The sequence below is a fragment of the Tripterygium wilfordii genome, chromosome 4, assembly GCF_013401445.1.
Source record: "Tripterygium wilfordii isolate XIE 37 chromosome 4, ASM1340144v1, whole genome shotgun sequence".
Taxonomy (NCBI): Eukaryota; Viridiplantae; Streptophyta; class Magnoliopsida; order Celastrales; family Celastraceae; genus Tripterygium; species Tripterygium wilfordii.
In genome coordinates, this window is record NC_052235.1 from 2,768,698 (window position 1) to 2,783,527 (window position 14,830).

General features: G+C 38.1%; 2 protein-coding genes across 8 annotated transcripts; one reads left to right on the plus strand and one right to left on the minus strand.

Moving 5' to 3' along the window:
• Nucleotides 1–48: 48 nt before the first annotated feature.
• LOC119997202 lies at nucleotides 49–11,929 on the minus strand. 7 transcript variants are annotated; one of them, XR_005467981.1, is made up of 17 exons: nucleotides 11,590–11,928; nucleotides 10,908–10,921; nucleotides 10,380–10,758; nucleotides 10,034–10,310; nucleotides 9,139–9,437; nucleotides 8,643–8,819; nucleotides 7,606–8,361; nucleotides 7,332–7,426; nucleotides 7,190–7,249; nucleotides 7,016–7,104; nucleotides 5,926–6,468; nucleotides 5,110–5,184; nucleotides 4,827–4,897; nucleotides 4,676–4,733; nucleotides 3,628–3,901; nucleotides 2,604–3,436; nucleotides 49–2,057 (listed from the first exon to the last, which is right to left on the minus strand). XR_005467981.1 is itself a non-coding variant. In XM_038844067.1 (15 exons), exons 2-15 carry the CDS (start codon nucleotides 10,790–10,792, stop codon nucleotides 2,715–2,717), a joined length of 3,909 nt encoding a protein of 1,302 aa, XP_038699995.1. In that variant the 5' UTR covers nucleotides 10,793–10,921; nucleotides 11,590–11,928; the 3' UTR covers nucleotides 2,354–2,714. The 7 variants fall into 7 exon arrangements, 1 of the variants encoding a protein (XP_038699995.1); XR_005467978.1 differs by having other exon boundaries at nucleotides 49–349; nucleotides 435–2,057; nucleotides 10,380–10,921; XR_005467980.1 differs by having other exon boundaries at nucleotides 7,190–7,240; nucleotides 10,380–10,921; nucleotides 11,590–11,929.
• Nucleotides 11,930–12,584: 655 nt separating this feature from the next.
• Nucleotides 12,585–14,716, plus strand: LOC119995955. The gene is made up of 5 exons (XM_038842439.1): nucleotides 12,585–12,741; nucleotides 13,026–13,185; nucleotides 13,869–13,952; nucleotides 14,052–14,255; nucleotides 14,419–14,716. Exons 1-5 carry the CDS (start codon nucleotides 12,694–12,696, stop codon nucleotides 14,511–14,513), a joined length of 591 nt encoding a protein of 196 aa, XP_038698367.1. The 5' UTR covers nucleotides 12,585–12,693; the 3' UTR covers nucleotides 14,514–14,716.
• The last annotated feature ends 114 nt before the right edge of the window (nucleotides 14,717–14,830 follow it).

Sequence of the window (14,830 nt, forward strand, 5' to 3'; positions counted from 1 at the left end):
TTTCACCTTGGTAGCCTCAATCTTCAATCCAAATCCTCTAGACATATGCTTCCAGCATTCAATCCTCAAACACTTTGGCTTCTGGAATAGGTGTTCCTTGGATGAGTTATTTGGGTGGTTGCAACTATTACCTTCCCCAAAACCCTTTCCCCCAATATCCTGAACATTCTGTGTGCTAGTATGCACTTTCAAGAAATTCTTCTTCAAGTTGTTGCTCTCACTCAGATATTGGGAGGTCTTTGGAGAAGCATGATGATTATCTAGTTGCCTTGATGCTGTAAAAAATTTCACCAGGAACCTCGAAATGTTCTCATCTCTTCGTCCTAAATGCTTCGTATGATATGCATTTCTGCAAAATCTCAAAACAAACCTACTTTAGTATTCAACACACCATATTGAAGTTAATTCAAATGTGACTCGAGATAAAACTATACTGTAAGTGGCTAAGTGCACATATCGAATAAACTTATTGTCGCCCTCTTCTGAAGCATTTTTTTTTGTCGACTCCATATTCGGATGGGCACCTCCATTCTTGGAGCGACGGGGTCTCCACTAGGGCTGGGCTTGGGCACAATCAGAAGCCCTAATCTCCAGGCACGGGCAGCTGTAAAGAATGTTAATCCTATGCTAAAATGGGGGGTTAAAGGGGAGAGAGACTATCACCAGCAGTTGTTCTGTCTAATGAGGTGCCAGTGCCAACATAGTACACTGACAGAAGATCAATTAGGGAAAATTAGCATACACCAGCAGTGCAATAAAAACTCCATGGATTAAAAATTTAAGCTAGAGACTATACTACTGCACCAGACAAAAGAAAATAACTGCTTCCTAGATCTATGGAATATAATTAAAATTATTTTGTTTCCGTGAACTTGACCCGGAGATGAAAATTACAAAAAAGAAGTGTAAGATAACTCGAGCAAAAAAGGATGAATAGAATGACTGCCTTATGGAACCAAAGTACCTGATATGCCATAACTGTACAAATCTTGGAGTCCAGCAGAACTAAATGAGGGTCCTTCAATGAATGGAACCACGACGACAATATGAGTAATTTGACATGATTGAAGAGATACCATATGTGTCCAACAGCAATGCAATATCAAAAATTGGCAGTAACTTGGGATAGCTAGGCAACATCGTCAATTGTTTTCATATTACAAGGTAAAGGTTCAGCCCTTAGTCTCAGTTTTGATCTCAACAATAATTGTATTCAAGGAAGGGACTTGTGTAATATTGTATCAACCCCATCCCACTAAAACAAAGGCAAAAAAGAAATGGTAAGAATGACTAATATTTCAGACACCAAAAATAGTAAAAATTATCACCGGTCCAGCTACATGGTGGACAACTTAAGAAAGTTCAATGATGATCATCATACATGATAAATGCTATCAAGCAACAAACCTCAAAGAGTTTCAGCCTCTACTGTAGGCCCTAGCAATTCTTCTCCTGCGCTGATTCCATGTGAAAAAAACAAAGTGCTTAAATGATAATGATAAAAAGATATTGCAGGAAGAAAAGGAGAACAAAAATGGCCGCCACTTGATGACAAAATATGCAGTATACAGTAGGTACTGTGGAAATAAATCAGACAAAATAGAATACAAAATAACTTAAATTTGGAAGATGAGCCAGCACAATCTATTCTATGTAAAACATCATCGTCATGATCATCAAAGTTCTAATCTCAAATATTTTGAAGTCTGCCACATGAATGCAGATAATTTGGAGTCCACAACAGGATCCCCTTTCTTCCAGGTTGAAACACATCTTCCCAAAAATGACTCAAGAACAATGATTACTGATAATTTTAAGCAAGTGTTATGGACTTTGATTCCAGAACAAAAAATGGAATCACAGGTTGAAATAACAATTATATGCTCACCATCAACTGAAATTAAAAAAAGGAAATTCCACCAATGAAGCATGATCAATCTACTTGTAAATGTAGTATCACAAATGAGAACTCATGAATAGCTGAGGTCTGGAGCAACTTGCCTCTAAAGCATGACAGCAGAAAGAAAATGAGAGGGAAAAATCTACCATCTGGTTACCTGAAAGTACGATATACTGAGAGCTGATAAATGCATCAAAAGAGGAAAGAAATGAATACAAAAGTAGAGTGAAGAACGAGCACTTTATACATATTTCTCACTCTAACCTTCAGGGAGATCCCTTAAAAAACAATGCTTTAAAAAAGAAATTACAGCTGACCAGCAGAAATCAGTTTAGTGGCGCTAACTGAGCATCCAACAAGTGGCAATACTAAAAAGAACTATTTAATTGTTTTTGAAAAAGAATGGGACAGAACAAGACACCATACAAGTACCCCAACAAGAGATCATTCAACTGGAAAAAAAAAACTCATTTTATTAAAAAAACTTTAAATATATTTACAAAAGCATTGTTATCGGATCTGTAAAAGCCACAGCCAGGATACAGTGTTTGCTAAAATATAACCCACTGGCACTAAGACATGCTAACTTGTGCCTTGAACAAAAGATTTTTACTGTAGATCCCACCAACTTAATACCGGAAGACGCAAAACATCAAAAATATTATATTAACTTCTTGAGAAGTCTACAAAAGAATCTATTTACCTAATTTCTAATTGGATGGCCATGACCAACAATGTACTCATCATTTCTTGACAACAGCAATTACTTTTCATCTGTCAAAAGTATAATGAATACTATACAAAGAAAGTAACTTCAAACCATCATTTTTAAGTCTGAAAGATCGTCCATCGGAATTTCAAGGCCCATGAAGTCATGATCTTGGAGTCCATCGTCATCGATGTTCAACCATGAACCCAGATCCTGCCCTTGGCCACCAAAATCGTCAGGAACACCTAATACATCCATGCCTGGTAGCTGTAGGCTGGACAAGTCAATAGCTTCATCCAATGAGTCCAAGCCAAAACCATTTTTCTCCTTTGCATTGGAAGTCATTTCACTAGACTTTGACTCAGAAAGCAATGTTGGTTTGGGTTGCTCGGATATCTTTCCAAGAAGGCCATTAACAGCAACAGATAACTGAGTTGTTTTCTGCTTAGGCTTTGTTTTGGATTTCCTTTCACCCTTGGCATTAGATAATGCAGGTCGACCAATCTTATTATTTCCATTCATAGATAAAACCTCTCTACCTTGATCCTTCCCCTCCCTGTCTCTCTCACTCCTCTTACCTTTTGTACTGCTTGATAGAGAGGTTCCAATGCCTGAATGGGCACTAGATGAAGTACAAAGAGTACCACCAATAAAGTCGTCAAGCAATATTTCCCTCTTCTTCACCCTGTTTGACCACACATCTTCTTTCACAGAAGTTTGTTCAGCTAACTGATTTCCGGTTGGAAGCATACCAGAGGAATTAATGTAACTGTCCCCATTCTGACTCAACTGTGAAACTAGGTTCGCTGGCTGTGATATCATGGAAGCTGCAGAAAAGACACAAAAATCTGGAAATCATATTCTGCTATATGTCCCAAAAGAAATGTGTCAGGAAAAGGCAGTTAAAATAAGATGAAGAACAATATATCTACTGGGAAAAAGACCTATCTCTTATTTTTTAAAACACATATGAAAACAGAAAAATCCACACTCTTGACCAGACGGCATCAATAAATACCTGAAACTCTACCTTCCAGTGAACGACTGGAGGTATCGCTAAATGGTTTTGCAGATTCACCATCTGTAGGAGTATGTACTGATTGTGAGCAATTTAGTTGGGAAGGCCTGGAAAGAAGGATATCCTTAAACAAGGGCTCACTGAAGCAGCTCTTGCCCGTATCTTCAAAATTATGACATCGTTCCAGCGTGCGCTTGACAAATGCCAAGGCTGATTGCTTGGCCATTTTACTACTGGAACTCTTCCCACCGGTGGCATTAGGACCCCAACAAGTCTACATAGAGACTTGATCAATCAATAATTTTAAAAAAGAAAAGAAAGGACACCAACCATCATTCCATGGTGTGATAGCCTCTGGAATAAGAAGTAATAACTAGTTTTTTGAGAAGAACATGCAATAAATAGGACAGGAAACAAAGGGCTTACATTCAAATAAATCAAAAATCCTCAACAGTAGTTTAAAAGCGAACACAATGAGAAAAAGTTACAGGAGTCACACCAAGGCATAAAACAGCTCTCAAACCAAATAGACCAGAATGCGCTAAACCAAAATAATTCTCATTATTATATGCAAATTGATAGTCATCTGTTCACTTAATGGAGATGCCTCTTGGCAGCGCAGGACTATAGCTACATCTGATATTCTGAAGGCGCCACAATGTTGGTAACGTTATGCACCAGACTGACCTAGTTAAACAATCTACCGGTAAAGCCCCCTTCAAAAGCAAAAAGGAAAAGATGGAAACTGATCAAACCATCTTCACTTTTCTACATTCTCCCAACCTTCTTTCAGTAAATAACATCTCATAATTGCAGTAGTTTCTACTCTTTACATTGCTCTGTTTTTCATTCCATAACAGCCAATTTGACGAACCACAGCCTCCTTCCAAGAAGACATAAACTAAGTACAGAAGAAGCATTTATTCTTTTTTTATTTTTGGGTTTTAAAGAGCATTGCTACATTAATCTGGCCCTATATCTCTTGGCTTTGCCGTGATAGTCATTATATATGGCAGAATTAAACAGAGCGAAGACATCAGAATATTACCATATACTTTTGATAAGCCATAGTAACAAGTTTGTCATGAGCATGTTGTTCAAATTCCCTACATGAAAGATACGAAAAAAAGTGGTCAATATCTTTTTTTCACGAAAGGAGACAAAGGTATAGTCATCTGAAGAGCGGACAATGTCACTACTTTTCTTGAAGTTCTTTGTTTTCTGAGGCAGATTTTAGCAGACTAATCAGCAAGACTTTCTTTGTTGAAATCTGTAGCATCAACAGAGAAATACCATGAGATGGAGAGTTGGTAACAAATAATTTTGTAATTGAAGAAAAAAAAAATCTAACTCAATCATACTCTGCATAATTTCTTATAATAATCATAAGAAAATGGAAACGCAGTATCAAAAATGGTCAGAAGGTGAAGATTTTGAGCCAATTTATACAAGGGCTTTAGTAATGTAAGAAAAGGAAAATACCTGGCCATGGTACTCCTCCTCTAACTTGCTGATGTCCATGGAGATTCCTTCAGTCCTTTTTTGTCCTCTATCAGGCTGACAACGAAACAAGTGATCGGTAAGATACATAAACAGGCCCTTTTTTCTCTTTTGCTTGAAAAAGTAGTACTTTGCAAGGCACCAAGGGAGTGCCACTAAAAGGGATATAGAGGTAAACATGAAACAAATTACGACTTAGAATGCTTTTAAGTCTATCAAAAGCTTCTACTAAGTTACAAACACAGGATTCATTACCACAAGAGAACCAAAAAAGTAAGAGTTAAACCAACTATCAAAAAATTTTCCATGCAAGTCTCAGCAAATTCAAAAACAGGCCTTGACTCCATACTGCGATGGCACATAAGATAAAATGTTCAAGCGGGAAAGTGTGAAGAATAACATGTGTCAACCCTCTCCACAAAGGGAGAGATAGAAAGAAAGGGGGAAGGGGAAGAAAAAGAAAAGAGGACGTAAAGAAGAAAAGAAAAAAAAATTGGGGGCAGAAGGAAAGAGAAACAAAAGGCACAAAGAACAGGAAAGAGAACAACAAAGAAACTTCGAAGGGTTTTATTCTTATTATCCAAACAACTGAGAAAAAGGTTTTGACTAAATATCACTACCAACCACACTCCTAATGCTGCAAAAACACATGCACACGAGCCACAAGAAGAAAAGAGAGAGGCGGTAAAAACTGCCAAATGATATATATTTTATAAAATACCCATTCTGATGAAACAGTAACATAGGTCTAAAAGAAAAACCAAAATGAGTATTATATTTCTAGTGTAGATAGCGTACCATAATTTCTGGACAAATCCCGATGCTTTGCAGCTCAAGATAAAGTTTTTCATTCATATCCATTGTATCATATTGAAGTTCAGGATATGCTATGCGGGGCATTGGTGCTTGATCTGAAAGTTGTCCATTTGGGGGATGACCGAAGTTTGAGTTGATCCCCGTCCTTGGGGTGCCCAACATATTAACTTTTGGCTGGCCACATTCCCGCTCACCAGGCATTCTATAACCCTTAAAAGGCGTATTCCCAGCAAACTGAATATTACCTAGTTGATTTAATCCATTTTCCTGACACTCTCCATCTAGATCATTTTCACTTCCATATTCCTCACATTCAAGTTCATCATTTCCACTGTGATAATCTTCCTCTGAAATTATAGCTGATATGAGTCGCTGGCAAAGGGTAATATCCCTTGTTTCACCAGCTAGTCCCACTTCTCCATCACTATCAATCAATCCATTTCCATTAGGAACAATGTTAATTCCGTTTACACCAGAAGGATTAGGATCTGTTGCTACTGTTGCTGCAGTGCCTTCAAAGCTTCCCTGAAATAATATGAAGGAAAATTAGCGTAACTCACACAATAAAAAGTTTTTACTAGTACATTGCACAGTGCATAAGTTTATTTAAAGAATAAATCATAAAAAGTCTCGACGACTAAACAAGGCATTGGTGTTTCGTATACATGTAAAATACTTTGCAGATTATTAAAATGATTTCTCGACATAACACAAAGACGCTTTAGCCTTCCAAGAAGATGATAGAATGTGGAAGCTCATTAAAAGATTCTAACACGTATAAGGCAACAAGTGCGACAACAATCCTTCATGGAAATGACAACTATCACCTCTTTTTTGAGGCAACATTATCAAGACAAGTAAGATAACTTCAAATATTGCTATATGATAGACATAATCAGTCAAACTTGACAAGTATCAACAAGTCAAGAAGGAATGTTTCCTGCAGAGCATCCATGACTTAAGTAAAGTTGTTAGACTATAAAAAAAGTATGTAAATTTCATTAAGACACAATTCACTTTCAGAATCATGATCATAAACACCAACTCTTTTGGGAAAAAAACAGGAAATCACCCGTTGCTCTAAAGAAGCAATGTCTATGTCCGACATAAGACCAAAAAGTGGCTCCATCTGCCTCCAAAATGAGCTGGAAAGTGCATAAGCTGCAGTGAACAATCAATTATATTAATCCAACAGTACAAGAGCATTTTACAAAGTATGAATAAAAATCTTCAGCTGCAATGGTACCAGGATTAATAACAGCATTAGCAGCAGCCAATAGCTCTTCATGCCCATCATCTGAACCAACTACAATGAACCAGTGGTGAAAAGAGAGCAGAGAAAGTAAGCACAGATCATTAGGAATACTAGTTATTCAAAAGACAACTACCAAAAAAATCAGCTGCAGTGCTGACTGCCATATGCTTGTGATGTTTATAAGCTTTACGATCAGAGAGTTTCCTAGTTGGTGGACGACCTGTTTTGCTGCATAAGAATTGCACAAAATGATAAGCACTTATTCCAATTGACGTAACATAGCTAGATTACCCAATGGTCAAGCCAATTTTTACATGACTGAAAATAAGTAAGGAAAAAGCAAAATGCAGGAATAGATTTTTCTCTTTCTCTTGTTTGAATGCAAAGGTGGGGAAGATATGTTTCACCTATCAGATTTCACAAAACCAAGTCTGGTACTCCTAAGTTGTTTTGCTGTTCCCACATTGCCAAGCTTCTCAGCAGATGCTGGCACAAGAGACCTCGCAGAAGTGAAACCCCTCCCACTCCTTCCTTGCCTCCGTATATTTTCTCCAAGGTCTTCCCCAGTAAGCAGCTTATTTTTTCTTGTCGGCAGAATCAAAGTAGACATTTTTTGGACATTCCGTCCACCTTTCTCTACTATGTCATCTGACTTTTTGCATCTCTCTTTTGATTTAATTTCAGGAGCACCAGATTCTTCACTTTCAGATAATGCAGCTGATGACATGGGTTCACCTTTTATTTTAACTTGCTGTGGAGAGCTTCCAGTCAAGCGCCTGGCAAATCCCAACCCAACTTCGTGACCTGTAGCATCCGATACAGCATCCAAAGCAGAAGTTTCATCATTATTAGAAACAATAGGAACCAAATTCGTTCTTCTTGCAGTACGGGAGATCTTCTGGGGCCGCTGGCCAGCCCAATGGGCAACAGGTGGTGAAGAAGACCGAGCTGATGTCGTGCGTTTGCGATTATTGACTCCAATAACAGCAGCTGACTTATTTGTACAATGGGAAAGCTCCCAATCATTAGAAGCAGTTGCTCTCTGGACAACTGGTGACAACTTGGGAGCAATTCCTGACCCTGATCGTGGACCACGAACAGATGCATTCATTTTTGTACTTGACATAGTGCTATCAGAACTAGGACTATCTCGAATGATTGTCCTGAATTTTATAGGAAAGGAGCATGTAAATCAATAATGATTAATTTGGAAAACAAAATACTGAAAAAGCAAGAAACATAGGTGCTCTATACCCAGACTAAAATTCCACAATGAAAAAAAGGAAAGTGGAAATAGTGGAAAAAGAACAAAGGAATGATGAAGGGCAAGGGAGAAAACTATTTTGACAGACGAACAACTTCAGTGATGACAACCCCCGTCCCTTCCCAACGCAACATAAGAAGAAAATAACAGATGGGTTGTGATGCTATTTAATATGTATACCTATTAACAGCTCGAAGATTCACTCTCTCTTTATCTAAACGATCTCTCCTCTCACTGAGAAGAGAACCATTGTCTGCTGCATCAGTCCTAAGGACAGACGACCGCATGACCAAGCCTGTCTGTTGTGAAACACCATCTGATTTTCCAATTCCCATAGCTCCATTTGCAGCTCCTGGCCTACAGGTAAAAAAACAAAGAAGCTTCCAGAATAAAGAGGGGACAAGTGATGCAACCTCCATCACTCGTATTAACAACGCCCTACTACTACTACTACAGGATTCTCATGATGAGCTTATAAAATTTCAAGAAACAATATACTGAAAGGAAATTCTACTGATAAATAAAGGTCATGCATAACCAAATTGGCAACAGAGAGAAGTAGCAAAAATGAGGTGGATACAGATATTTCTATAAAAGAAAAACACAGATTTAATAGATGAGGGTTTTAATAATTTCCACAATCGATATCTAATAATTGCACTTAAAGAAAGCAGACCTGAACCCATAGGAATCGTTATTGGACTTTGATCGAACATCACTGACAAATCTTTGCTGCATTCCCTGTTTAGGTTCCCGATAACCATCAGTGGATTTAGCCAACACCAAAGTTGGAGAGAGATCAGGCTTTATCCCAGAGCGCTTCTTCCTCATTTTCGACTTTTCCCAACCATCAACCCCAATGGAGAGACTTCGATCATCACCCTGAACAGCACCACTATTTGCAAGCCTTACCATTTCCCTCTCCCTATCTACAACAACAGATGTCCTGACAATAGTACTACCCCGAGCATCCATCTAGTTTTATCACACTCAAGTGTAAGTTCTTTTGGAGAGACAGTGTCATATCATGCATCATGCTACAAAAAGCATCAGTGCAACCATGCAGGACTAATGCTTAAACACATCCATGTGTAAGAGTTAATAGGTAGATGTATGCAAATATGAGTATTTGAAAGTAACTGCATAATTTAGTCACATAAGTTATTAAGTTCTTCCGCTAAAACATTAAGAACTTTCAAACTCTAAATAACAAATGATTTTCCAATCTAAACAAAAAATAATACTGTCCCCTAATAAGACAGACAATGAAAAATGTAAAGGTGATTGGGGTGTTAAGAAGAAAAGGGTAAATAAACTAAAAGGACAATTATATATTACATGGCGAGAAGGCAAAACAGAAGGAATCTAAACAGCAAAACCACACTGGCAAGTAGTGATCACTATAATGCAAAAATAAACAGAAAATAAATACTGCCAAGTCCATATGCAACACATATAGCTGAGGGTTATTACAAGGCAATTATAGTGAACAACAACAAGGGAAAAACACAACACCAACAAAAAAGGAGCCAAAAAAACACACATAAAAGTGATAGGTTGATGATACAGACCCTCATGTCCACCAAAGAAGTCCGGGTGCGTTTCTTTGGAACGGCACTTTTGACCCTTTCTTCTGACTTTTGCTGATCATGTTCAAAACCTGAGATGGAATGATTTTGAAGTCCAATCTTACCAAGGTTTGAGACCAGGACAGACTGATCACTTGATAGCATGGCATTAGGCCGGTCATTAGAGAAACCATCTAATCGTGATCTTTTTTTTGAAGGTACACTGGGAAAAAACTTGTTAAATACAGACAAGGCTTCATTGAAAATCTTCACGCGTTCCCTGTTAATTGAAAGAATTTAATAAGCTTATTACTGCAATTAACCAAATAAAAGATATACAAAACAATACCTGGCCTTGAACAAATTTTCACACAGACCATCCCTGATGCGCTTGATTTCCTCAGGCATCGGAGATGGTAGCATCTTTCCTTTTAAAGAAACAGAAGGAGAATCATCCACTGAGCCAAGAGCCACATTTATATGTCGCTTCAAGTCCCCTTGATGATTAGACTTGTGGTCTGCAGCCACTACCTTTGGATCAAAAGGCAAACATTGGAAGAAATTGACAGCATCTCCTTGTGTCACACAAGAACTGCTCCGAGACATGTTCGGGAGAGAGGATAAAATTGGATTCTCCATGCTCTCACGGAAGCTAACTGATCTGTCTGTGGAAACAGCTAAGTTGGATCCACGCTGGCCATTAGCATATAGCTGCCTGTCTGGGCTACCTGATGACAAATCAAACTTGCTAGATGTAGCCATGGCATAAGATACTGCTCCGAGACATTCACGGTCTTGTAAATCCAGTAAGTAGAACAATGCAGGACAAAGATACAGTCTCGTAGCACATAAAAGGCAATTTCAAAATTCTACCAACCTGACACAATGCACCTGCAAAGGGATGAAAAAAAAATGCCAAGAAACCAAACGCAAAGTCCATCAAATGTGATCCCATCATCTTCCTATATTAACACTAGTTTACAAATTCACCAGCTGATAGTCATAAAAGTAAATGATATATAAACTGAATGTCAAATGCTAGAACATCCAAACGATAGTTCAATTGCATAAAATCAGGAGCATCTAAACTAAGCTAGAATTCATGATCTAGGAGCATCTAAACTAAGTTAGAATTCACAATCCTATAAATCTAAAACCATATATACATTCATTAAACTAGCAGAAAATATTTTTCCAGTGATCAGATTTCTCATTGAACACAAAACCCACATTCATATAATTAGATACTCCTTACATGAATGCTTCTTAGTCTAAGCTTCAGATTACTGTTCCACTCCTAATTCTCCATCTAATTTCAAAATCTAAGTTCCTTCAATATTTCCTTGGCCAAAACAAACAAAAACTAAATTACATGTCGGAAAATTCAAAAACTAAATACTACAAGTTGAATAATGACAAACTAAAATAAGAAAATCAGAATCCAACCTCAACTACCAAAACAATAACCAAGAACAGAAACCCTAAACTTGAATCAACGGAATTCAAAAAAAAAAAAAAAAAAGGTGAACATACTCATTAAAAGAAGTACATAAATCCACCTTGAATAATCGTGCGAATGATAGTCAGTGTGTGGTGCCGTAAAGCCTCAACGGTTTTGTACTAAGGAGATTCGAATTTGATATTTAATAGGAATCGGAGCTCCAAATCGAAGGTTCGTAGGGAACCATGGAGGACGAGGCGCCCTCTGTTTTGATCGGCAACGGAGTGCTGCCTGTTATATAAATTTACTCTTTTGCCCGTAAGTTGTCCCGTTAGAATATTCAAAAATTGGATACAAATGTAGGGGTGTTTTGGGGAGAATAACGTTTGAGCCGGCTCGTGCAGCTATTTTAGTTATATAGGAATGTAATGTCGTAATGGATAAACCGGTTTTCAGTTGGAGGAGATTTTAGACTTCGAAACTCTGTTTGGACGTTGGAGGATCTTGTTAAAGACAATAGCATATATATATATATGAAGAAACTCGGCTTGAGTTGGAGTCGATGTAATTTTTGTACAGCCGAGCCAATGTGTTGACTGTGGAGCTGATGCAGACTAATGATTGTGTACTTTTTAGATGATGTGCCAGCTTGTGTGGCGAATTGGGTGTTCACTTCACTCTTGGGAAGGATACTGCAAGTGGACACATGTCTAAAAGTTTAATCTAGTCAGCTAACTTGCTGACGTTGCACGCACACATGGCTATAATAAAACTATTTTTGTGCTGAGGTGGATACGATTGTCCCTCTTCGAGGCTGACATGGCATATCAGTCTGCCAACCTGGGTCAGGGACCCCAATATTCTCAAATCTCGACCTATTAAGGACTAAATTCATCCACTCTAACACTCTCTCTGATTAGTGATGGACTGATTGGCAGGGAAAGTAACAAGACATAAAGGCCCAAGCCCAACGACTGACATCCCTGATTGGGAAAGGAGCATTACATAAAGGCCGAAGCCCAAGACCAAAAGCGGCCCAAAGAATGTAAATCAAAATAGTATGAGGTGGTTGGCTGTTATTTATTTTCGCAGTCTGTGATCCGGGGAAAAAAAAAAAAAACCGAAATTTGGTGGTTAAAACTTAAACTGCTGTTTGGCGTTTTGGTCTGCAAACAGCATAGTCAAATAAAGCCAGGGGCCCTGGTTCACTGATTGTTCATCCATGGCTTCTCTTCTCAGTTCAACTATCGCGGTCCCTCTGCAACACAAGGTAATGCTTGACCGTGTAAATGGCTAGTCGGAATCGAGTAGTTCCTTGTTGTTGTTCAAACATACGGTCTCGATATTTTGGTAATTATATCGAAGGAGTGTTTGATTTCAGGTTGATTTCTTTTATTTTATGGTTTTTGAAACCTGGTAGTCTGTGATCGGGTTCGATTTCGTCATTTGATGATACTGAATGTTTTTGTTCTTTGTTTTATCCTAGAATACACGGTACAGTCATCAGTGCTTTGTCTTCTTGTGATTTGTGAGGTTTCTTTTGATGCCTTGTAGGTAACCTATTCAAGTTTCTACACCAAGCCTACATTGGGAATTAACCAGACAATTGCGAGAAATGGTAGATGTCATGGGCTTTGGCTCAAGACAAAAGCAAAGATGTCAGTTGAAGGAAATGTGACTGAGAAAGAATCAGCTAGTGTCAATGAAAAAATAGGTAACCCTTCATAGGGTTTTTCTTCTTTATCGAATTTTACTCCTCTAGAACGTAATGAAGAAAATGCAACTAGCCATAGGTAAACCTGACTGGTTTCATCAAGGTAGGCCTTAGGAACTTGTAACAGTTGTAAAACCGTGCCGGATAAGATATCACACAAACAGTTGACTTCAATTTTAGTCAAAAACATCTTTCTAACTTGTTTCTATTTATGTTGAAGCTCCAGAGAATGAATTAGTGTTCTTCTGTACGGTGTTGGCGATAGTTTTTTTTTTTTGCATTGTATGAAACACTGCTAGTCTGCTACATATTATTATGTGAACATAGTTCTGTTTGAGTCAGTGGGAATGATATCAAGATACTTGTCTGCCATGATATATCTAGGGCTGTCTATGCTTGGTAATAATCCTTGTGAAGTGTGCATCTTACAAAAATTGCAGAACTGTCGGCAGGAAGCAAAAACAAAGTTCTCTCTGTGTGTTTGTGCGTGTGGGTGAGTGCTCGAGTGTGTGTGTGAAATAATTGCTGAACATATGCAGAGCTGAAACACAAACGACACTAGCTTTGATTTGCTGCATCCTTTTTAATGTTGCATATAACTTTCTTCTTTCCCCATATTGTTTTCCATACGTTTATGTGATTCTGGTAAACTGCCAAACTTCCCTTTTACTTGTTTGCTGCAGACTATGGTCTAGTCAGCATTCACCATGTCGGGATCCTGTGTGAAAACCTTGAAAGGTCCCTTGATTTTTATCAGAATATCTTAGGTATGTCTATTGTTTATGCCTTATGGTGACATTTATGGATCCTATTAGCTTTTTCCTTTTGCCCTTCTCAAAGTAACAGAAATTTCATTTCAAAATCAGGTCTTGAAATAAATGAGGCAAGGCCACATGATAAGCTCCCATACAGAGGTGCTTGGTTGTGGATCGGTTCTGAAATGATTCATTTGATGGAACTTCCGAATCCTGACCCCTTAACTGGACGGCCTGAGCATGGTGGCCGAGATCGACACACTTGTATTGCAATTCGAGATGTGTCCAAGCTCAAAGCAATCCTTGATAGTGCTGGTAAGTATTTTTTTCTCCTTGTTCGCCAGTTGACAGTAGCAAAAGTATGTCTGAACAAAGTGAAATCAGGATATCATAGTGTCTCTTGAATGGCTTTTTTTTTTCCATGAGGAGTAGTCGCTTGCGAAACATAAACGTCTTGGTCTCTTGTTTGTATTTTTAGGTATCCCCTACACATTGAGCCGGTCTGGGAGGCCAGCAATCTTCACACGAGATCCTGATGAAAATGCTTTAGAATTTACACAGATAGATGCATGAAATATCCAATTTAGATAATTTGATCTCGTGTATCAATGCCTTTGGACTTTGGATTTCCATTTGTGCTGCAGGTCTCAAATCAATGTAATACAGTTTGCAAATATTAGAAGTGCAGGATTGTGCTATTTGTATAGTGACCTAAAATACAAGAAAAGCCAATGCAATGTACATGTACCAAATCAGGTCGTTCGACTTTTTGTCCTGCCAATTGACCGTGATGTAAGAATGTTTCTCTATCTCCTAAGTATTGATCGCAAAAATCATACGGGAAAAAAAGTATTTACAGCAAACGTCAAACTAAAAGAGTGGCAAGTGTA